This window comes from Pygoscelis adeliae, unplaced genomic scaffold (genome assembly GCF_000699105.1).
Source record: "Pygoscelis adeliae isolate BGI_AS28 unplaced genomic scaffold, ASM69910v1 Scaffold354, whole genome shotgun sequence".
In the NCBI taxonomy this organism is placed as follows: domain Eukaryota; kingdom Metazoa; phylum Chordata; class Aves; order Sphenisciformes; family Spheniscidae; genus Pygoscelis; species Pygoscelis adeliae.
The window spans coordinates 903,905-927,758 of record NW_008824618.1 but is presented as its reverse complement, the minus strand read 5'-3'; the positions used below and the strand labels follow the sequence as shown (position 1 = coordinate 927,758).

General features: G+C 44.3%; 1 protein-coding gene across 1 annotated transcript; it reads right to left on the bottom strand.

The window, feature by feature from the left end:
- Positions 1-7,861: 7,861 nt before the first annotated feature.
- Positions 7,862-22,095, bottom strand: LOC103915539. Its single transcript, XM_009322376.1, has 16 exons — positions 21,929-22,095; positions 21,776-21,834; positions 21,546-21,638; positions 19,732-19,859; positions 18,218-18,364; positions 16,988-17,059; positions 15,858-16,025; positions 15,669-15,765; positions 14,579-14,796; positions 13,283-13,436; positions 12,197-12,405; positions 10,841-10,958; positions 9,764-9,969; positions 8,541-8,641; positions 8,328-8,449; positions 7,862-8,064 (listed from the first exon to the last, which is right to left on the bottom strand). Exons 1-16 carry the CDS (start codon positions 21,955-21,957, stop codon positions 7,862-7,864), a joined length of 2,124 nt encoding a protein of 707 aa, XP_009320651.1. The 5' UTR covers positions 21,958-22,095.
- Between the last annotated feature and the right edge of the window lie 1,759 nt (positions 22,096-23,854).

Below are 23,854 nucleotides of genomic sequence, written 5' to 3'. Positions count from 1 at the left end.
TGCTTTTTATTGGAAAGGCCAATTGCTTGAAAAACATAATGTGAAATCGATGTGATTGAGCTGGCTGTGAATACCCAGGCAGCTTCATTTCTCACATGATGGAACGACCATTGCTGAAATCTATGAATCGTCAATAAGAAACACCCTTGCCTGTTCATAGCAATACAAGTTCTAATAAAAGAAATGCTCTTTGATTGCCTGCATGAGCATTAGGATTTTTTTTTTTAAATAAATTACGCTAATGACGGTTCTGCCTCTTACGGTGAGGTTCTCCGTGGGTGGTCCTGGAGCCTGCACAAGTGCAGGGCTCACTGAAGATGGTGGGACCCTTTGGGGTAAGTCATGAGAACGGACTTCAGCCTCTGAACATCTTCCGCAGCAACCTTACTGAGATCACTTTCAGCTTCGGGCTGAAACTCTGCAACAGCCGCAATGAGCAAATTCGGAGCACGGGGCTGAGAAAGTGCTGCATTTACCTCTCGTGCTCCATGATGCCTGACAGCATCGATTTTGAAGTTACATAAATACGATGCATGGCGGCAGGATGTAACCATTTACAGTTTGGAAAGCAGGCTGTGATGTCATAACAATGACCATTTTTTTCAAAAGCTTAATTTTGGACACTTCTGGATATATTAAGCACATGCTTTGCTTCCCTTTTTATATCTTAGTGCGCTGTCTCCAAAGCAACATTGATAATTTAAGGACTTCGCACATTTCATGCCACCTCCGTCTCAAAAATTGAGAAATCATACCAACTCTTGGTTGATAGTGAGAAGGTGAGCTAGAACTAAGCCTGTTCCTGACTTACCGTGCCAAGAAAATTAAAAAGACAGTATGAACAGTTGAGTATGACCTATGAAGTTTTACTTTAAGAGGAGAGACCACAGATGCGGTTCTGCACAGAACACTTTAAATGACAAGATACAGATAAGAATCAAAAGATTAACAGCAAATAAGTATTGTAGAAAACAAAGATGCTAGTAATAATATCTCTCCGACTACTCGGTTTGTGGTGTTTTGTGAATGTTGCTCAATTACTTCTAAGGCACTCATTGTTGGCACAGAAATATTGCACTGGACTGGGAGCAGTTTTGTCGCAGATTCTTCACAGTATTAGAATCATAGAACAGTTTGGGTTGGAAGGGACCTCTAAAGGTCATCTAGTCCAACCCCCCTGCCGTGGGCAGGGACATCTTCAACTAGATCAGGTTGCTCAGAGCCCCGTCCAACCTGACCTTGAATGTTTCCAGGGATGGGGCATCCACCACCTCTCTGGGCAACCTGTGCCAGTGTTTCACCACCCTCAGCATAAAAAACTTCTTCCTTGTATCTAGTCTCAATCTACCCCCCTTTAGTTTAAAGCCATTCCCCCCTGTCCTGTCGTAACAGGCCCTGCTAAAAAGTTTGCCGCCGTCTTTTTTATAAGCCCCCTTTAAGTACTGATAGGCTGCAAGAAGGTCTCCCTGAAGCCACCTCTAGGCTGAACAACCCCAACTCTCTCAGCCTTATTGTATTTCCTTCTCCTGTAAAAAGATGAGCTGTTGTGGTGCATTGCGGCATAATTTGGAATTCTTCCAAGGTAATCTTGGCCAGTAAGGTTCTCGCGCACATTTTTCCCCTTTCACGTGCACACACGAGTCACTTAGTTCTCTGCCTTTACATCACAAGACTAGTTGGGGTTTTCAGTCTGAGATGATTAAACAGTACTGTGCGGTGTTCTTTTCACTCAGGCCTGTTGAAAGAGTATAAACCACCATTATCGATATATAAAAAAAAAAACTTGAAGAGGAGGATGTGTTTAGTAACTCCCCTTGTCCTGCAAGGTTTCCTGTTTGTAATCCTTTAAGAATTAGAAGTCTAATGGAGAGTGGTAAAATTATTTTTATGTAGTGTTTCCACATGAAATTCAGACAACTGCTCAGCTTGTAAAAGGGGCAGGGGTTGTGTGCTTTGGATGGTTTGCAAGGCAGAGGTACTGTGGCTTTACACCTTCACCGGGCTTCAGGGGTTGTCTCTGCTTGAAAATTATAAACCTCTGTAGAGTGTCTGGGCCAATCCTGTCTGCCCGCTCCATCGCCCTCGCGAAGCGCTTGCTAGTCAAAGTCATGGCACTGTACCAGCGAGTCCAACAGGTGGTTGCTGCTAATGTACATTGGCTGTCTCTTTACTCTGGCCAGAAATGTTTCAGACGTGAATAATTCACAGCCACTTTCCCAAGGTTTCCTACCTATAAACCTACTCTCCAAAAGCCCTTGACTCTTTCCTTGACGCAGCCTTCACTGGCAGCCCCTCCGTTTAGTTTGTTCCCCATAGCTGGGATTAATTTGGCAATGAGTAACTGTTCTCACCTGGTGATTGACCTCTAAACTTACAAAAAATACGTGATTTCCTCAATACGTTACAGAATGTTTTCTTTTTTTTTCTTCAGTACATGGAACAACAGTCTCTAAGACCTTACTTGCTCAGAGAACAAGGCAAAGAGTAACGTCATCACCCTATGCTTTTCCCTAGTACCCTATTTGTCCTTCTACTGAGACACAGGAGGAAGAATTGTCACACCACTTGCCGTGTTGCAAGGCCTTTCCCTTGCTTTTGCAGAAAGGTGGGAGAAGATGACAAAATCCCCGGTTAGCAGGGCACAGAGCGGTATGAGAAGCGTTTCATACACGTTTAGTGTGAGGTGCAGCATAGGGAACAAGGAGAGCCATTCTGAAGGGAAAGCTGCGGTACGTTGAGGGGAAAGGGCTAGGTCATCAAGTGGCCAGATTACGTTTCTCTTTCACGTGCTTTCCCTCCGAGTGGACAACAGAGGTAAGTTAGCAGTAAAAACCTGAAAATCTTCGGTTCTTAGAACTGAGGACTGCACTATGCGCTGTCCTGTTTAGTAGGTAACCTTGGTAAAAACTAAATTAGTAGTGAAAGGTGCACTCTTCAAATTTTGTGGGGAATGAACACCTTCGTATGAATCAAGCTCAGCTATACAGATCATGCTCTCCCCTGACTATCAGAAAGGGAAGGGTTCAGAAAGAGGCAAAAACGATGTTCAAAACTGAAGATTGCTAGTACAAGGGTAACATTCTATATTCTTTTGTGTTAGCAGATTATTGTCAGTCTGCCTAATCCTTTTAATAGAGGCAGAGGCTGGATCAGTAGAACAGATTCAACCTCAGCCTGTGGCTTTCATGCATGATGGAAGGGCTGGTTGCTTTTTATGAAAAAATTTTGCTGTGAGATCCGGTCAAGGTGGAGGCCCACCTAGCAGCATGTTGTGATCATGTGAGTTGAACTCTAGTCTGTTTCTGAAGGTTAACTGTTTCCAAGATTTTCCTTGTAGGATCCCTTTAGTCCCTGAGCAGGGAGGGATTGGATGCAGTCCACAGCATCGCTTCCTACAGCCTATGACGATCAGGTTTTTCGTCATTCATGTCTTTGTACAGTAAGAATATGAAATGGACCTGAAGGATACCTTCACCTCCCAGCAAGGAACAGCTAGTCCAACCCTGTCATAGACATCACAATAGTAGGTTTCAACCTAACTCATATTACCACGGAAAAGGCTGATCCAAAGTTCGGTGCTTTCCAGACTTGTATGGGGACTCCTGTGTGCCTGTATCTGTGCATTTAACATATCTCTTGCACCTTCCTAATTCCTTTTCTCCACATTGGCTGAATAGTGAAGGCTTGTTCAACTGTAGTGGTATGACCGGAGTGGTTCCTGAAAGCCTAATCCAAGAAAGAGTTTAAGCCCATGGGCCTGAAAACTGCAGTCTAGGACATGAGTTAGGTGCTGAAGTTTCACCTGCCACACCTGAGAGGAGGGAGTAATCCTAGGAGAACCTAGATGCAGAGCAATACACCATGCAATAGCATGGCTGAAGCATAGTTTGGGAAAGACACCCTCAAAGCTAAACAAGGAATGCCTAACCCTAACACACTTGTGTGATTCAGTGTAAAAAAATCATCTGCCATGAACAACAACGAAGGCAGGAGGAGGAAACCAAGGATGTGGAATTTCTCTGGCTTGTCTGTGAGAATGTAGGAATCTGAAATGCCTGTTGAAATGGGAATGCAGGTCTGTCTTATCTCCCTTTCCTTCCCAGCATATCCAGAAGAGAAAGGTCTCCCCATCTGCCAGGTGGTGGGTGGATGGGTATGGAACACTGCTGGACCCCTTCCTGGCTTTCCAGGGCAAAAGGGAAAGATCTGGGATATCCCACTTGCTGCAGACAAGTTTACCTGAATCTACTCTGCAAGACTGCAGAGCAAGCAAACCTTCATGATGCAACACCAGGCCTGGTGCTCATCTGTGTGGAACTAGACAGTATCCCATGAGCACTGGGGAAAGAAGAGCTAGGATTTAGTCATCATTATTTAATCTTCATCCCAGTTTACAAATTTCAAAAGGACTTCTTTTTAGATTAACAGAAAGTCAACCTAAACTGATGAGTTTGTTACTGTTGACGTTAAAAATGGGGAATGTGCTCTCTTGGAAAACGTGTGGGAGCAGTAAGCTAGCTTGACTCTGCAGTGTTAGCTCCGGACAGTAGAGTGCACTGCTCATGCAGCAGAGAGGAAGGCGTCTCTCAGGCTGCTGCTGAAGGGGGTCTTGGGATCCCAGTACCCTCCAATTCCTTTTTACAAAACTTAGTCCTTCAGTAGATACAGCTTTAAGACTATATTTGTTCAGCAATCATCACAGGCACGACTGCAGCTTTTGGGAAGCGTGCCACGTATATGCACTAATCAGCACGTGTAACCCAGCCAGCCTGTGAAGATAGAGGCTGTACGAGCTGTGCAAACCCACTGGAGACTGCACACGTGTGTGCTATTAGCCTGCATCGGCATCGGTGCAATTGTCCCCTCTTCACTGCTGTTGGAAACCTACTTGTGCGGCAGGCACACCTTCAGTTACAGTGCAGGCACATCCTGAGAGCGATTACAGGTGGTCATGGGTCTGGTTTGTCCTTGATCTCTAGAAAACAATTAAAAAAAATGTTTTCTGTGGGCACAGAAAACAAAATACCAGGTAAGTTGTCCTTTTTACTCATGTTAGAGCATCCGTCTTCTCCCATTTTGTAGAGTTAGCCTTTTCCATACAGGGGCAGGTGAGAGGGAGGTGAGGAACTAACAGGTTTCCAAGACACTCAGGTCAATGCAATGTTACAGACAAAAATCTGGAAGGATGGCAAAAAAAAATGTGCTGTTGTGTTGCATGTGGAAGAGGCCCTCAGTAGCAGATGGCTTGGCTCTTTGAAGCCAATGTTGGTACACCAGATGGTTGCTGTGGCACATTAGCAAGGAGATGTTCTGCACTTACATTACTTTGTATGTATTTTTATTTGACTTTTCAGATTTGCACTTTACATTCACATGGGAGGATTGGCAGTCACTTTATGAAATGTTACAAGAAGCAGCCGTAATCAGGGCTGGACTAATTTTAGTGATCTGCAAGTCCATATTTCAACATCTGGAAGAAACAAGCAGTGTTATTTTGCAGCCTTGGGTTATTTTCTGGCAAGTTTTCTTTTGTAGCCACTTCAAAGAGGCAACAGGTTACAACATCTACTAATCCTGTTAGCAGACCCCAGCACTTCCCAGTGTTGTCCTGAGTCCCACCGTCTGGTCTTTTCACTTCAAGCAAGGTAGTTCTGGTGGTCACTGAAAGAGGTAGCTCCTGTGTCTAGTTGCACTGTTTAGAAAGCAGCCAGCACAGATGAGCCTTCAGGTGCTGCTGGAGACACACACACAGTGGAGTGAGGAGTGAGGCTGGAGCACACAGATGAATAGCTCTGGTTCTCTAAGGGCAGACGAAGCTATAGGGTAAACCCTAACAATCTGGAGGATTTGGACCCTTCAAAAGAATTTGGAATACGGCAGTGATTTGTGCCTTAGTGTTTGTTTCTAAAATTTTGGATCCATTTTCTTTCAGACTGGGGGCAGTCCAGTTGAAAACCTGGTGAAATAATATCTGGTTCCAAAACTGCTTGCTACAACCCAACTTCAACATGCCCTGCTCTACTGCTGGCATCTTCTCCAGAGCCATGCCACCTGTGTTTGGCTTGGCAGGTAGCTCTCCTTCTTCCCTCTCTTAGGGGCTCAAGCTTAGACCAGGAGACTGCAAACTCTGCCTGTTCCCTAGTTCTTGTCCCAGAACTTACAGTTCTAAGGTCTTGAAGGACAGGCTATGCATCGCTTGTGCCACAAAGCATGGCGACCTCTCTAGGTGAGTACGCAGGGCCTGGTGTTCTTACCAAATTCAGTTTACATGCGTCAGCTTAGATCTGGATCAACAATCCAGACTGGTCCAGCAAGTACGTAGCCCTGGTGATTGGCTGAACAGTGACCTGGAAAGGCTGAGAATGATGCACAGTGTATTTGTGTAGTTTTTAAGGAATACATACATGCTGCACGTTAAGTGCTAATGTATTAAAGTATGAACTAAAGGTAATGTAACACAGTCCATGTTCGAGGCATTTCAGATGCCAAAACCAGAGGTCCTAAATCCCTTGAAAACATCAGGTCAGGAGTGCTTTGCAATGGCTCTTTTTCTGCTGAACACCTACCCTTCCTCTCCCTGCTTGAGCTGCACTGTCCTCTGCAGGGGCTGCCAGGTGGTCTGTTCGTAGGAGAGCACGCTGCCACCAAACAGTGCACATACACCTGAGAAGAAGAAAAAGTACCACTTGGTCCATATCAGATCCCACTTTGCTGAGCATCGTTTTGTCTTTTGTCCACCTTTTGCAGAAGTTACAGCTGATTAGACTTGGGCTTGTCTGAACATTTGCATGCGGCACCTTCTAGCTGAACCTGCCTTGAATTTCAAATTTGGTGTCAAAGAAGCCCTCAGGCAGTTTGGTAACTGAGAGGCTGAGACAGGAGAAGTTAAAACCTCACGAGCTGCAGAGAGGCTATGTACGAAAGCTAGACAGAAACTCAATCTAGTGCTAGATGCAGCTGCGCACTTAGGAAGCAGCACAAGCCAGAATTGCATCATGTTCATGTCTAGCAAGTTCATGAGTTGAACTGCTTATGAAAGGCCAAGTAAAAACATTATGTAGTTACTTAAGCTGCCCAGGCAGGGGTACTGCCATGGCTTGTATCAGTACATGTGCTAGAGTCTACTCAACTGGGTGCACTAGGAGCAAAGCACCCTCAGGTGACTGTCCTGGGGTTTTCTTTGCTCTTCTTAGACCTGTTAGAGGAGGACAGAACCTCGAGAGTGTAAGACCAAACCCACATGCTTCTGCTTCCCTGCGCATTGGGCTGGTGTCTGAGGAGACGGCTGACTGGCTGGGACAGATGGGAGACAGCAGAGCTGAACTTCATGTAGATACTATGGCGTGTAAGTTGACTTTTCTATTCTAGACATTTTGAGCTGAAGTGCTATGAATCTGATCCTATAAAAAGTCAGAAACACCATATAAAAATCATATTTACATACCAAACTCTTTTGTTTACTCCAGCCAGTCCAATCTCAAGTCACTGAAACTGTGTTACAGAGCAGATTTGAGAAGAGAACTAAATTAAAGCTGTGCACCAGTCAGGCTACTTGGACTGAATGCTGGCTGGGTCTTAAGTCTATGAGGTGTTTAAATTGGCTAGTTTTTAAATGGTCTTAAGTTCAGAGGATAGGGTCCGTGTCTGGGAGGTGAGCCTTTCACTTAATCTTACCTGTTCCAGTCGATGTGCCAGGGTCCTTACTGCTAGCCTTTTAAAATGAGAAGGGTGTCTCACCCTGGGGCTAACAGCTACTGGACAGAACTCAGCAACATACTCACTGCCGTTAATCTCGCACCTATTTGAGAGAACGGATCAACAGATCTAGAAGAAATCAGGGCTTTGCTGATGAGCGCATTGGTCATTCAATAACTACTTGCCCATCCACAGTGATGTTCCATCTTGGGGTGCTGTCGAAGTCTAGAGACCTGGTTACCCAGCAGTTTTCCAGGTATAACTCAGTGCTGGGGCTCTCGTCTTTCAGCTCCACCTCGAGAAACACAGGTTCCACAGGTCGCTTGAGTATTGCCATGTTGGGCTCATAGAATTCCACGAAAGATTCATCTTGAGAAAATGTCAGGGGATTTTGTTGTTGTTTAATTTTTTTTAAATTAAAACATGTTTGGAAATTTTCTGATTTTCTTAGGAGGAGGCTTACCTTTGGACACTCTTGAAACTACGTTCAGGGCTTGTCTTATCCTTCTGTATACTGCAGAAAAGGAAATGCTAGTGAGGTTCTTTAGTAGGAAGCAGGGCGTGTCTTAACAAGGGAACTTACAACTGAAAGAGTCATAGAAGTTCAAAAATGGAGGAAGAGAATTGCCTACCTGCAATATTTGATCTTGGTACCATCGTACCGGAGCCAAAGGGAGGTGATGTGGACGGATCACTAGCGAAGGCACCTAGCACTAGGGTCTCTTTTGCTCGATAGTAGCACAAGACTGTTAGTCTATAATAGGAGAAAGGGTAATTTTTGTGTTGACTTTTACTTTCCGGCAGCTGTACCAAAGTGAGAAGTGTCAGTGAGCGGTAGCTCCTACCTGTAGTCTGGATCTCTTGTGATTGTCGGTATGCTCTGTCCTGGAAGAGTCTCCTTTTCATAAGAGATTTCATTTTCATAAATAATGTGATCACCTTCAAACTGTGCATATGGGAAGCTCATTAAAAATTGAATCTTCTTATGAGCTGGGACAGGGGAGCAAAAGAGAAAATGCAGGAGAGACAGAGACTTCCAGCAGATGTATCTGCTCCAGCCATGGGCTTACCCTTACTGAAGTGCCACAGGTAGTGACATGGAACTTGAAGAAGGCATGTCCTTCATTATACTCTCTAGGCTTGCAAGAGCTATCCCTTAGTTTGGTTTTACTCATATCAATGGCAGGAACTGTCTTCATTTGGGCAGATACCATTATGGTACCATCTGGGTGGCATACTGAGAAAATCAGAGAGCTGGTTACAAACTCAAGGAAAGAATCACAGATCTTTTTATTGATTGATCAGTTGTATAACTTACTTATAAATGCTGAAGAATTAAAACTGCAGCTAACGGAGAACATCTGTAAGGTCTCCATAGTTCTCAATTTCCTTAGGGCAACGTCAAACCTTGCTTTAATTTTCTGAAAGGACACTTCCTGTGAAGGATGGGATGGAAGAGGTCTCCTGTTAAGGCACGTGATCCACATGTACAAAGTTCTGCTCTTTAGCTTGTGCTGCTTGAATACTAACAAGTCACAAGAGTTAAGTCAGTGTGAAGACTCGAGCCTGATGCAACATGGGGGCAGAAGTTTTCTTGTATGAATTAATTGGTCACTGTCACAGAGATAAATTTTGGCTGATTATTGGTGAATAGTTCAGATGTTTATTACAGCATCAATTTTCGCCTGCCATGTCTTAACTTTTCTACAAAATGTTCCTTTAAAAGAGCTCTTTCATAAAAGCTATATTGAAATATTGTTTCTGGCTCAGTGCAGATGGGACATTTTGCCTCATCTTACTAAAAATACTGAGGAGTTTGTTTTTGAAGACTCGGTGCTTATCTTTTGGAGACAACTTAGCACTGCAGATTACCTAACACATGGCATTACCAGAAGGGTCCATGTCCGATACCTCTTGTCCTACTTGCACTGGCTTAGAGTCCTTCCTTCTGGAGGTTTTCCAATATGTGGAATACTACAGCACTGCAAACTGTGACGGTAGGACTGTGGCTATATGAGCAAACAGTCCCACATGCTTTAAAGAAGGCATTGCTACACAGTTCATGTACCTCATAGATAATTCCCACAGCGAACAGAGGTATTTGCAAGATCAGGTGTGTAGAATTGGTAACTGCAAGATACCCATTGGTAAGCGCAACGTGCCGGTTCAGGAGCTTGTTATGAAGATACAGGTTCCAATACTGGTGCAAGCCAAAAGTAGGGATGGCTAGATACAGGTTTTCTTCATCACAATAACCAACTGCTTCTGGTAGTTCTGCAGGAAGAAGGTGGGACAAAGAGTTAGCAATGAAGGAAGGGTTGAGCGATGATGTTTGGCCCAGGCAGGGATTCCTATCATGACTAAATTTTGCACTGACACTGCAGCAGCGCTGTTACGTGCATACTGGCATCGTCTGCAGGGCTTTGGCTGTGTTGTGGAGGTAGCAGCTCACTATTGGTGGGATCGGGAACCTTCGTTCTTTAGCGGTGGCCTGCCAGCCTGCTTGCAGGACTACTCCCTGTTTCAGTAAGGCAAGCTGAGTCATGTATGTAAATATGTTTTTTTGGTCAGCCTTCTTTGGGTTGAACCCAGAGCTATTTCAAAGATAAAATAGGACAGTGAGGAGACTGTCAACTTCGTGGCATCCAAAATCTAAGAAGTTTGAGAAAATACCAGCCAGACCTCCTGACTGTTTCAATAACCCGCTAAGTACAGCTTTTAGTGGATGATTGTCTCCTTACAGAAATGCTGTCTTTGGAGTTCACAGCAATTCATTTGAGTCAGTGGAGTTCTGCCTTGGACGCAGAGGCAGAATTGCATTTGAGGACAAACTGAAGCTCGTAGCAATGTCTGAAAGTTTTGCCAGTAGATGTATGTTCAAGTTATGAGGCATCTTGTTCGCTGAGTTTGCAAGCCAACTTCTACACACTAGTTTTTATTGCTCTCAGTGTCTCGAGGGCAGACTGTCTTGCCAGTATGCAGAAGAGCTGCCATCAGAAAAGCAGCAAGTTGGCTATGTTACCAATAATGAGCTATTGAAGGGTGGGGTTTTCCCAAAAGCTCTCATCCTCAGTCTAATGCTGTTCTCACTGAATTCAATGAAAATCTGATCCATGCTGTTGATGGATCAGGGGGGAAAGCTTACCGATATCAGCAATCACACATTCCACCTCTGCCGAATGATAATAGAGTGTCACCTCCGGACCCACACTCATAGTGTAGTTAATGAGGAGGGTATATTTTGTTTCATTTCTATTCACATACTGAAAGAGAGAGAAGTGTAAGGCTGCAGTAGCAATGGCTTCCAGCACAGACAGGCATGTATATCCTGAGCAGCACTAAATAAGTATTCCAACACCCTCCTCTCCCCTGCAAATAGCTCAGTCTCCAAAAACATCGCTTCAGTTGGCCTAAAACTATTCAGAAACCTGGACTGGATTCAACAGCTCTTTCAGCCAAACATAAATGTGCAAAATGTAGTGCCTGTTCAGAAAATGGAGGCAGAAGTGAACACAGTAGTGTTTCCTCTGTAGCCCACTGGTGAAAGAGCTCGTAGAGGGAGATCCATGTCCAAATCCTTATTCTTCTTTACTCAGAGTGTGGGCTCAACCCAGGAGAGTAAGTGATCGGTAAAACAGAAGGTGTGATGGGATGCCATGAGAGATTCCTCTCAATATCCTCATTTACTTCACTAAAAGTGCTCCCAAAGCAAAACCTGCTGTTCAACCTGAAAGAAATACTTCTGAAAATTTTTGGCTTGCTTTGATCCTTAATGCAATTTAACTGTGGTTGACTGCAGCCTGAAAACTATTTGCGCAAGTCCTGATCCTGTGCATTCACAATGTTGTTCCTTGTAACAGAAAATAGCATCGCAGCTCTGTGTGATTTGGTTGAAACAGTGGTAGAGGACTTGCAGTTATGCATCCTCCCACTGAAATGAGAGGTTGAATTCCCTCTGTGAGTTTATACTTTTTACAAATATTTAGATTACAAATGGTCTGAAGCTTAACAAAATTACATTTAGAAGACCCTGAGCCTGCCTTTACATGCTCTCACGGTGCGTGGCCTGTGCCAGCGGTCAAATGGCTCTGCATAAACAGTAGGTTCAGGAATTACTGGGTGTTGGTAACCGGTGTTTGCAGGATTGCAATAATTGATTTATTTTTCCAAGGCACTCCTGTTTCAAGGGACAGCATTTAATAGAGATTTGACAAACCTCTTCCTGCTGGGTGTGCGCTCGGACATTAGCCATGCTGACAGACACTAAAGGAAGTCATATTTCATACCATGTAATCACACCTGATGCTGCGTGTCTCCCAGAGACCTAGGGAGAGCAAGGTGGGGACATGCAAGCCTCTAATCTTAATTCAGATGAGCTCAGACTCATTGATACCTTTATGATTGAGGAACAGTTGTTGGTTAATAAAGGCCAGACTATGCTCTGAAAAGGGACTGCCCTACCTCCTTCACTCAGCTGCTGAAGTGACCTGCTCTATCTTACCTCCTTTAGAACATATGGATCATCAAAAGAGACTTCCAGGATAAATCCTTTCGTTCTATTAGAAAAGGGAGTTTCATAAATCTTAAACCCCTGGTGCTGTGCTTCCCTCAGGGTAAATGGCACATTTCCTATTGCGATTGCCACCAGAGAGACATCGGAAAGAAAGTGTCCAAATGCAACATTAAATAGCCTTTCCTCTGGCAGAGTATCTGTAGGGAGAGAACATCAAATTACTGGTGATGTGGATCAAGTAACGAAGACGGTTGGGGTGGCCTCCCATTCAAGTTCCAGGAAACTTAGCCAACAGCCATCTCTTTAGTGGCTCTGATTAATGAGTGTTTGTGTTCTAGTCAGATCTGAAATACTCTGAGTACGTGAGAATTGCTTCAAGCTGCAGGAGATTAACAACAAATACATACAACTTAATAGAAAGTGAGTTCAGTAACTTTCTAGAGGTGCACTAAGATGTGCAATGACTTTCCTATAAAGAAATCTAGAATCTAGTTCAGTCACATAAAATATGGAAAAACTATCATAATGTATGCCAAGGGGCTCCTTTTTCTTTCTATATCAGTTATCCAGGCAGCTCCAAAGATGTTTAGTGTCTTAATGCATTGGAAAATGTCATTAAAAAACCCATTACTGCACCACCGGTTGGCACAATGATTTCAGTATGTTCCCAAGATAACAGTTGCAGGCAGTTTGGGGGTGAAAATGCCGTCAACGAACGCTGTCCTTAGACAGTTCTCCCCAGTGTGATAATTGCACAACACAACATCTTTATTCTAAAGTCCCAGTGCTCACTGGAAAAATCTGGATGTTAGTGTGAAAGAAATGTTTACGTTCTTATCAGCAACTTATAATTTTCATTTCATTCCATAATGACGGGTGATAAATGGTACATCCGTTAAGGCTAAAGGTTTGGGGTTTTTAATAATACCTTGAATCTTGACTTTGGCTAGCAAATTGGAAGTGGGAGTTGAGAACATTCTGGTGAATGTAGGTGTGTGGCAGAGGTCAAATGGAGCAATGTATAACATAGCAAAAGCAAGAGATTGGTAAAAGTCAATGAGAGGAATGACTTACTGTTGATAACTGTTGGTATTTGTGGCATGAAAGGTGTGGTGATGGATTTGATGACAGTATACTTCGTGGTTTGCCAATCTGCATCTGTCCACGTGTGCTCCAAAAACAAGTCAATACTGTAGATGACTCCATATACACCACCAGATATGGAGCTCTAGGAGGTAAAATTTGTGATTAAGTCTTAATTCTCAATAGCTCAATAGAGGAATGACTGAATATGGTTAAAATTCTTACACTAGAAAGAGAAAATGGTATTCTAGTACAGTTTGGGATGGATTTTCCTAGGGGAGCTTGTTTGTTTGCTTGGCCCATTTGTCTGGTCCATGTTTGGCTCAGATACTGCTGAGATTCTCAATAAGGAAGTATCAGGTTTGGGGGGGTGTATAGTAAGTAACCATATTTGCATTTATTTTTATATGATCCCTGGATTACCAGTCATGTCTCTCATTCTGTCCCAGTTCACTCTGAAAGTTTGTCAGTGCTTCCAACAGTTCTTCAGGCCAAGCCTGTCTGGTGTTACAATACACTGTAACTGGTGTCCACTGATACACAAAAAAGTGAACTTCTGAAAGGCATAAATCAAAATCACACCAACGTCATCTTCACAAATGGAACTGGTAAAGAGCCTTCTGAGAATATTGCCAGCTGCTTTCTAAGTGTTCAAGGTCAAGTTGGATGGAGTTTTGAGCAACCTGATCTAGTGAAGGATATTCCTGCCCGTGGCAGGGGGGTTGGACTAGATGATCTTTAAAGGTGCTTTCCAACCCAAACCATTCTATTCTGGTCTACTGAACATTTGACACTGCCTCTGTACCTGTAAATTATAGATTGACAAGGAATATACTATGTCCAAAGCAAGTGGCTGCACCCAAACTACATGCTGGGAACCTGTCCCATGCTAACTCATGCTGTCTGCATGGAAATTGTCTGGGAAATTACTCCTTGACCCAGGCCAGAAGTTTACCAGGACTAGTTTCATAATGTAACAACATAGACAATTGAACTCCAGTGCCGAGGAACCCCTTCACCCTTAATTTATTAGTATGTCTTATAGATTATTAACAAAAGACAGTCTCTTGCTTCTATCATGTTCTGTAATCATAGAGACTTAGTTTCTGAGTAAGTGCTTTCAAAACACAGAGAAGGAGCATCTAGGTCTTCAAATATTTCTTGTATGTAAGAATTTTAAGCAGCAATCAACCACTATTTGGAACGATTTGGAATGATCATGATTTAGAAACACCTTCCTTGGTGCAGACCCTCAAATGTGTTAGCGTGTGACAGGTTCGTACTAACCTTTAGCTTGCCTCCTTCTGCTCCAATAGGGATAGTTATTCTGATGTGTGTCTCGTTGTGCTCCAGTAAGTAGTTCTTCTCCTCCGGGTGTACTATGACTTGATCATCGACTCCCATTAAAATGTTTTTAGACAGAAAGGTGGATTCTTGAACGACTAATGTGGGAATAACACTTGGCACAGTCCATGTTAGTGTAGTATCAGTGAAACTGATGCCATCTGTTGAGTTAGATAGACAGTCCCAGAAGACCAGGTAATTGGAGTTACCAGTAAGTCTTCACGCTGCAATGGCTGTCTTTCCCTAACTCCTTTTCACCAGGGTACCTTTACAGCTTTCACTAATGAAACATCTTGTAGGATATTAGCAAAAACCCATGGCTATTTTGTCACCAAAACCCTGGCGCTCGAAGTGGACTTGAATCATTTTCAAGTGACTAATTAATTTATTCAGAAGAACCGACGGTCATGCTCCCAGCTACCTGCTGTTTTGTCTTTGTGGTCCCAGGAGTTTTGCCTTACTGGCAAAAGGAATGGGGCACAGAGCCACCTGTTTGGACCTTCCCCTTGAAATACCGGCTTCAAGATCATGACAACTTAAAACCTCGTGCTTCCTCATCAATTGTTCACATTAATACTGTTCTGTGAGAGACAGAAGGTGCAGCCACCACTGTTCTGCAAAAAGCCAGGCTAGTTTTGCCTCTCCAGAGAAAAGGACTAGGTGAGTCCCAAGGATGCAGAGCTGCATCCCCTGCGTGGAGTTATGTCACAGGGGAGAGCCAAGGCTGTGGGATTAGTCCAGGGGAGGCTCCCTGGCCCTTCTGCAGCAGTTTTACTTGTCTCCAGTTCCCTGCATCTAATGCGGGGGTTTGAGAAACCAGAGACAAGACATGACACTGCACTGGGAACACAAGTAATATAGCATCACAGCAGGGAACGTATTTGTCCGGGACTAAAGCCATGGACTCATGTCGCTCCGAGGGCAGCCTGTAAACCTCTTCTCTTACAGAGCAGGTCACAGGGAAATGGGGAGACCGTGTTTTCTACTAGCTCCTTAGGCGGTTATTCTTGGTGAACAAGGAAGAAATCCTTACCAACAGGACAGGATACAGTTGTGTCAATCAGCAAAAGCAGCCACCGCTGCCTGTACATGGAAGTAGAAGTGACCATGTTCATATTTACACCACTGACCTGTTGAGATGCAGGCAGAAAAAGGGAACTGACGTTCCACAGAGGCAGTGGAAACAGCACAGTTTTGTGTCCGATTGAGAGCAACGACTCACCACGCTGATGTGAGACTCGTTGCTGTGATAGGGCGCACGGAGGTACACTCGGGACAGCGTATTATTGAAGCTGTAGCCCAGTTTTGCTGCATCGCTTACTGTTATTCTTTTTCTCCCTGATGGAGAAACAAACATCAGTTGCCATAGCTGGTATGCAACATTTTGAGTCTGCAAAAGAGAGATGAGCTGTATCAGATCTAAGTCTTCCAAAGTCTCTTAAAAAACTATGATATTGTAGCACCTATTTTCCTGTTAGAAGCTGGAGTAACTGGAATGACACTGGACACTACTAGTTCAACCCAGGCAAGAAATACCCTTGATATATACAAAGATAAGGAATTTTATAGCTCTTTAAGGAATCTTTAGAGATAGCCTTTTAGCAGCCCTGGAAGAAACTTAGACTGGTGGCCTTGAACAAATCCCCTTGGACAAAATGCCTGTGCTGTTAATAAAATGATTGCCTTCATGTCTGTCGATTGCTGGAGCAGTCCAGAGGCCACATGACAGACTACCTTTTAGAGTATGTAGCTATACTGTGTCAAAGATAAGAAGAGAAGAATGTCTGTACTGGTCTAGAACAGTCTCTCCTGAAATGATAACCATATGGGAGGATAGTCAAAAGGAAAAATGGGCATAAGGAGCAAGTAAGACATGAGAAAAATGGGACAAGGTATATATTTCCCCCTAATACTTTCCAGGCTCAAATAATTTTCAGTTCAGTGACTCCTGAGCTATCTGTAGCTTCTTTGTATTTTGTATATCTTATTGGATTTCTCTTCAGTCAACTTCTCCAGACTCTCCTTGAGATCAAGCAAGCTTTTAGCAGCCACAACATCTTTCAGCAAAGAATTTGACAGATTCACTACCCATTGTGTGAAGAACCACCTACCTTTGTTTGTCTTGAACCCGGTTTCCACTAATGTAACAAGCATATGACTCTGTTCTCCCATATAAATGTCTTTTTGCAGTCTAGAGCTCTAAGAAAACCTGAGAGGTTTTTCAGTACTTGATGGCATCTTTGCTATCATCTCCCTTTTTTTGACAGAGATGGAGCTATGCCCCAAGAATGACTCATGAGACTAGTGAGAAGAGGCAGGCTAGGAACTGTTAGCAAAGACTCCCCTTCATACCTCTGGCAGTGCTGACATCCATGCTACGGTGTAGTCATTTGAAACTGCAGGGACATCAGTCTTTACTGACACCTGGGGACACAGAGGAGATTCTTTGGGAACAAACAAATCTTCAGCATTATTAGAGGCATGGGGAGCAGAGAGAGGGCTTTCAGATTTCTTCTCCAGTGTCTGTCAGGATTTAGCAATTTACATGCACTGGGGGTAATTAAAATGTTTCCAGAGAGGTTCTTGATGGCAGTAATTTCTGTGGCCTTAAAATGAAAGTTAGAGCCATGGCATTTATGGTGGTGCATGTACAGCAGAGGGAATACTTTGTGTATAACCAGTTAAATAAAAAGTCCTGTTTCATATCTGGTAAGCTGTAAACTAGATCCCACTCTGGAGACTTTCAGGGGCATCTGGGTCTCCACCAGAGATATATGGAAGCAGGCTATTGGCTTTAACAGGACTGGTTCCTCTTCCTATGCAGGCTGAACACCTGAAAATGCAGGATCCGCAATACCTAAGGTAGGTGCTATGGTGTAAATCTTGCCAGCATGTGGTGCAGAGTAAGGCAAGTTCTGTGCCTTGAGCTGGGAGTCAGTGTTTGCCTCAGACATCCGTAGCATGGTTCATGTTGCAACACCCAGACGTGACTGCACAACCTCAAGTCCTAACACGAGAAATATGCTTTCTTCATCCTGCCTATAGTAGGTGCATACAAAAGGCAGTGAAGTTTGTTTTGTTCAGTGCCTTATTTCTACATTGGTGTGTAGATGCTGGTAGCAGGTTGCACAGCCAAATCGTACCACCCAGTGGGAGGCAGGTTCTGTCTCACAATGATGTCCTGTGAGTTGTGTGATGCAGCAGGGGTGCAGCTCTGCAAACTCTAGGTTTTATTATTTCAAATATAAGGATGACATTCTCACAGATGCTGCAGCACTTTATAGCATAAAGGTATTCTCGTGAGCTAAACACGTTGGCCTGCCTGGCTGCTGATTTGCTTGCAGTGGCTTGACTTACATCATCTGTACAGTTAACTGAATTTCACTGCATTCAAAATACCTATGACATATAAATGTGTTACTAATAAGCACCTACAGTTACACCCTCTGCTGAATATCAGCAGGTCACTGTTACGCCTGGTACATAGTGTAAAATCAACTTCTGACAGGAATTTGTGGAGGTTGTTGCGCCTGGCAACAGGGAGCTTGGATGTAGCTTCGCTTTCAGTGGGAAAGCTTTTACCTCCATGTAGTTTTCTTCACATACAATTTCTCTTGAAGCCCAGGAAGAGTAGGAGCAGTACATAGGGTAGGTGTAGGTCACAGCTGCCCTCATGCTTGAAAATGAGGAGATCTTGATGTTCACAGTCAGTGAAAACAGCTCATCTGCCTGGGAAGAAAAACAGGCAATTCATCAGATAGTGTGGAAGGTCCCAAGAGCGGCTGCAGGGGACCATCCAGCCCAGTGTCCTGTTTCTGAGAGTGTTTTATAATGATGAGAACAGATTGAGAACTGTAGTGACAGTTCCTCCAAGTTACCACCCTGTCTTAAGTGATTCCTGTGCAGGGGCTTTCTGAGCCAGAGACATTGCCTCAGTACTTACAGCCTTTGCCTCAGATCACATCTCAGCACTATTCTTGCCACAGTATTAAGGAGCAGCTAGTCAGGGGGAGGTCTGACCCACCTCACCATGTGGTTCACGTTCCTCCCATGCATGACTGCTACGTGCCTCCTCATGGAGAGAGTACTGGAGCTTTTAGTTTGATGTAGGTAGTTCAGATCTATCTTACAAATGCTATTTAGTGTCTATCTTGACCAGCTTCAATAAGAGCTCCTTTTGGTCCTCCAACTTTCCAGGAGCCACACATGAAGCCATGGGCTGTGCTGCTATCTGACATGGATGTGTATTTTTTTACAGAAAAAGGCAAAACCTTTCCAGAGAAATTTCCAGTCTGGAAATCCTGGTTGTTGCACAGCACACTGTACACCCCCCATTCTTGTTAGCATAACCTCTGCCTATAAAGTTTTACCTTATTTTTTCTGTGGGGCTTCCAGGACCAACCAGACTAAACATGGACAAGCAATGAAGTTTCTACTCTGATGTGTTCTGTTTCTAGGTACTTTTCATCTCAACTAATATTTAGAAATTTGAAATCCAGGCTACACTTTTACATGTATTTTAGGAAGGGGTGAATCACCTTCTGGAGATGCCTGTTTCTCTCCATTGACTATTGTGGAAGTGTAAACAACTAGTTTAGACTAGACATTATCTTTTCGATGGCTAAAGTTACGTGAGACAAATCTGGGTCTAATAGATGTGTGTGATCTACGTTCCTAGGCATGTGTTAACAGGCACATTACCACACAAATTAAGCCAGGAAATTATCTGCCAGGATCACACTGCAAATGTTGCTTTTTCAAGCAGATGCCTACTTCTTTCCAGAGAGGGTTTCAAGAAACTCTCTGGCAAATCAGCAGCTACAAGGATATGCTTGAGAACTGGCAGCTAGTCAGCAGCATTAGGCTAAGTGGCATTTCACGGAGAGAGGAAATCCCATGTCAGTCACACTGAACAAACCTCATACTGGAGAGCCATTGCCTATTCATTTCTACACACCATCAACGCTAACTCCTTGAGTTCACTATTTCTTGAGTTCTCAAAACATGCCATTAGAATGCCATATAATATCTCAGTCTTGTTTTTTTGGAGAGGATGTACTGTCCGAGTTGTTTTCAAGCCCATCTCTGGGTCTTACCTCATTGGCCACATGACAGCCAAGCACCGACGCGCGGAAGACGGGGTTGCCCCACACGTCTTCTGACAGGACATAGCCACAGCGAGATGCTAGTTTCTCATCCAGCAGAATGGGGCCAGCATAAGGATCTACAGAAAAAGGGAATGACGTGTGGGATGGAAAGCTCAGGGCAAGTCACGGGGCAGAGTGGTGCTGAGGCCCCCTCACTCAGCTCTCCTCTGAAAAGAGGTCCAGCTGGATTGGGTGCTCTCCAGCGACGTGTGCTGTTAAGGAGCTGGCGAAGCTGTGCTGGTATGCGTTAGAGTGCATGAGACAGTCTGGCATGTCTCAAGCTCACCCACATTATGTTCATTTTAATGCCCATTTCTTTGTGTCCAGAAGCTTGTGCCACAGCCACCCTGAAGTGCTATTATGGAGTGTTTCTCTGAGGCATCATATACATTTCTCCTTCCCTGATTTTACTCTCTAGAAAAGAGTTATGGGCTATTAAGCCCATCCATTTCTAAAAACCCTCAAGTCGTGATAATCTGCTGCTCACTCTGGTCAAAGGGTGCAGTCACGGACCTATTTTGGATGGGCACTTCTACAAATTGATCAAGTTTGCTGCCCATCTCTGCTTGGCAAGGCGCTGTGTGCTGTTAAGCCTATGGGGGAGCCAAGTAACAGGCATGATGGGAGCTGGCTCCGCTCAGCTCTTGATGCTGGTAGAGTTAATAACGTCGTATTTTGCTAATTATCTGCCCTCTGATTAAGGAACTATTTTAGTCTTGGGTTAGACACAAGAATCTGTACCAATAGATAGGGTTTAACTAGCTGCCATTGTAATTTCTAGATTTGTCTGTCATCTTTGTATGTCGAACAGTATTAATAACTGCTGTTTCAGTAGATGTATTCTTGCAGCCAGGATAGACTAAGGAGATAAGTGAGAAAAATTTTGGAAGAAAAGGGAATAGCTTTTATGAGACCAACTGATAGAGCTGGAAGAAACAAACAACCTTTTTGTGCCTGAAGGCTGGTCTGTTTTTTCCAGCAATATCAGTTGCTCTCATAAATGCTATCACTTCTCCCCACACCCTTGCTGTACTTGACTTTTTCAGTTCTGCCTCCAAATCAATTGAAAAAACCCACCCCCCCAAAAAAAAAAGTGGACTGATCTCAACAGAAAGAAATCTGGTTTGGGGTGAAATCACATACTTTTGTCAATCTGATGTGAACATTTTCTGGTTTTCATTTTGGTTAAGTAGATTTTTGTTTTCCTCAGCAAAATGGAAACCCTTTGTTCAATCTGAACTAGGGTATTTAACTGCCATTGTGGTGTTAAATAAAAAGGAAATTAAAAATAAATCCTTTAATTGCTGCAGCACTCACTCAGCACTCGTTGAGAGTGTGCTTTCTGGGTATTACCCAGCCTACATTGCTGTTGTCATTTGTGCTGTCCAGACATATCCAAGCTGCAATGTCGCCTTTGTTTTCCTTGCTAGACAAGTGTAAGGGCTCAGCAGAGGAAAGAATGAAAGCCAAATGCCAGTCCTTCCTCCTCAGACCATCCTTTCTCCTTTCCCCAGCATGTTAGTTGTAAGAAGCAAAGGGGGCTGTGGCTGTAGGTACAGGCTTTACTCATCTGTAGGGATACTGGCCAAATTGAGGTGCAAGAGGCCAGGTCTAGGTGGCAAGGATGTTCTAGTTCTGCAAGTTCTTTGGCATCAGTTACCAATTATCGTGTAGATGGCAGCAGCATCCAAACCACAGACACTGTGATCACTTAGGTGATTCCCCAGCCTTCATGGTTCTCAGGGCGGCCACTTGTGACTCACCATTGATTTCCAGCTGGAAGAACTTTCCCTGGAGCAAGAGTTTATTCAGTTTCATCCAAAAAATCCTGGAATGGCAACTGCTCTCTACAAAACCTGGTGGAAGCACATATAGAGCAGATGAGCCAGTGGGACTGGAGGGCAAAGAAGAGGCACATCTTGTTACGAGCAAAATAACTGAGTTCTCATCCTTGCCTCTCCCCACTATCCTTTTATCCTTTTATCTCACCAACCTGGGGGAGCCACCTGCCTCCCTTGTCCCAGCCAGAACAGCAAGAAAAGCAGCCAGATCCTGCAGTATAAGTACATGAACAAATGATGGGGTGAACAGAGAAAAAAAAGATCAAGATGGAAAATGAACGAGGCAGCAACCGAAGTCTCATTACCTGCATAGTGAGTAACCCACAGCCTCCATCTGTCCCCAGACACCTGTGCATGGGCAGCAAAGTCCTCCTCCCTTTGAAGTAAAGCTGACCCAGCTGTGGAGAGGGAACTTGGTCAGACCCAGGAGGAAAGGTATAGCTGACCTTTTACAACAGAGATTGTGCTGTCTTCTCCAAACCTTGTGTGTGAATCAGGAGGGGCCGGCGGCTTCTGTCGTGGAGGGACGCCTGGGCTGAATCCTGCAGTGCCCTCCAACGTTATCTGAGCTCCTGGCAGTGGGAGCAGCCTCCTTCTCGCTGGGAGGGCAGAACACCCTTCTGCCAGGTATTTACAAGGTCAGATGCTGCTGCTGAGCCTAATTTTAATGAGCGCAGCAGGGGGTGCTCGGTGCTTTCCATTAACCCCTGGGAAGTAATCTCATTCCTTACAAGCCAGTTGGGTAGCTTTGGCTTCAGGTCTTAAGAGCACATGAAACATTTCCCCGGAGGTATTTTAATTGGGTCTACACAGGAAATACATTTTTGTTTCTGTGAAATGTCCCGGTGACCCAGCCATGCCAGAGATAACAGCAGTTCTTTGGCAGTTACACGTTTTGCTTTTGTGGATCCAGTTAGGTTGCCCTTTGATTTGTTTGATTATCGGAGAGTGTTTTGGTGAAAACATCTTGTTTTTAGAAGTGCTCCGATATCTCTGGATCAGTCAGACCATGTGCAGGTGTGTAAATGGCCAAACATATTGCCTGGGAAGAGAAAGTCATTGCACCTGGTGGGAGCTGTGGCTCTGGGACTGCAAGCGCCCCGGGAAGCAGGAAGTCTGAGAGGTTTGGTGAGCTAAAAATACAGCTTGTGTGGCATGGATGAGCTACGGTGGGGTGAGAAGTACAGGACATTTAGGTTGACATTTTAGCCATTGAAACCCAGGGCTCAATCTCCTTTTGAGCCCCATTTTGGGGCATTACCCAAAAGCAGAGCTGTGCTGTAGAAATGAGATTGTTTTTACAGTACACTTCACACCACTTTGGGATAAAAAGCCAGTGGGCACATCCACTCACAGGACGCAGTGCAATCAGTGTCATTTCCTCCTCTGTCATCCTCTCTCAAAGGACCTCTGCAGTAACAGCAGAACCCACGCCATCGCCCTGCCAGACACGCTCACTTTATACAGCAGGGAGCTGGTGGCATGCTTGTGTGAGTGCTCTGGAGCAGAGCCCCGGGGCTTTAGCAATCTCCTAATTAATGTCCTTTGGCCACAAGACCCTTTCTCATTCAGCGGGAGACGAAGTCCAACTTCTGCAACAAACTTCTCATGAGCCCACGCAGGACTCGCTGCACGATCCTGGCCTGCGTTAACTCTGCATCCCCGGACTCAGAGTGACTCTTCATTGAATCCAGCTGGGGCTGGAATTAGGCTGGAAATGGCGGTACTCAGATACCACAGTGATGAGTGTGGTGTAACAAGGAGATTTTGAATTTTGAGTGAAAACTTCAGTATATTTGGATAGCAAACGGTTCCAATTTTGATAAGCCACTTCCAAGAGCCATGTAGCATCTCTCTGAGATACTGAGAGTCAAGGTCTGAGGGAGCCATGTTTGAGAGAGCGTGATTACAATTTATTAATGAACAGCCAACCATCAGGACAGGTACACGACTGCAATTAGCTGCCTTCTTTGCACAAGCAGTGAGGAGATGAATTTCCAGATCTTTGGACAACTCAGAGCATCGTGATTACTGTTTCTGGCATTAATCATGGTTCTAAATGTGGCAGAAACAACTTTGGATGTGACATAGCAATTGTGGTCAGTGTGCGATAGCCAGCTCTTGGCCTCGCTGTCAACCAAGCAAAGCAAAGCAAAGCACGTCCAGGTCAAATGCTTTTGGCTTCCAAGGATCGCTTAAGTGCTGCGGAAAGCATTGTTAGCACTGGGCGG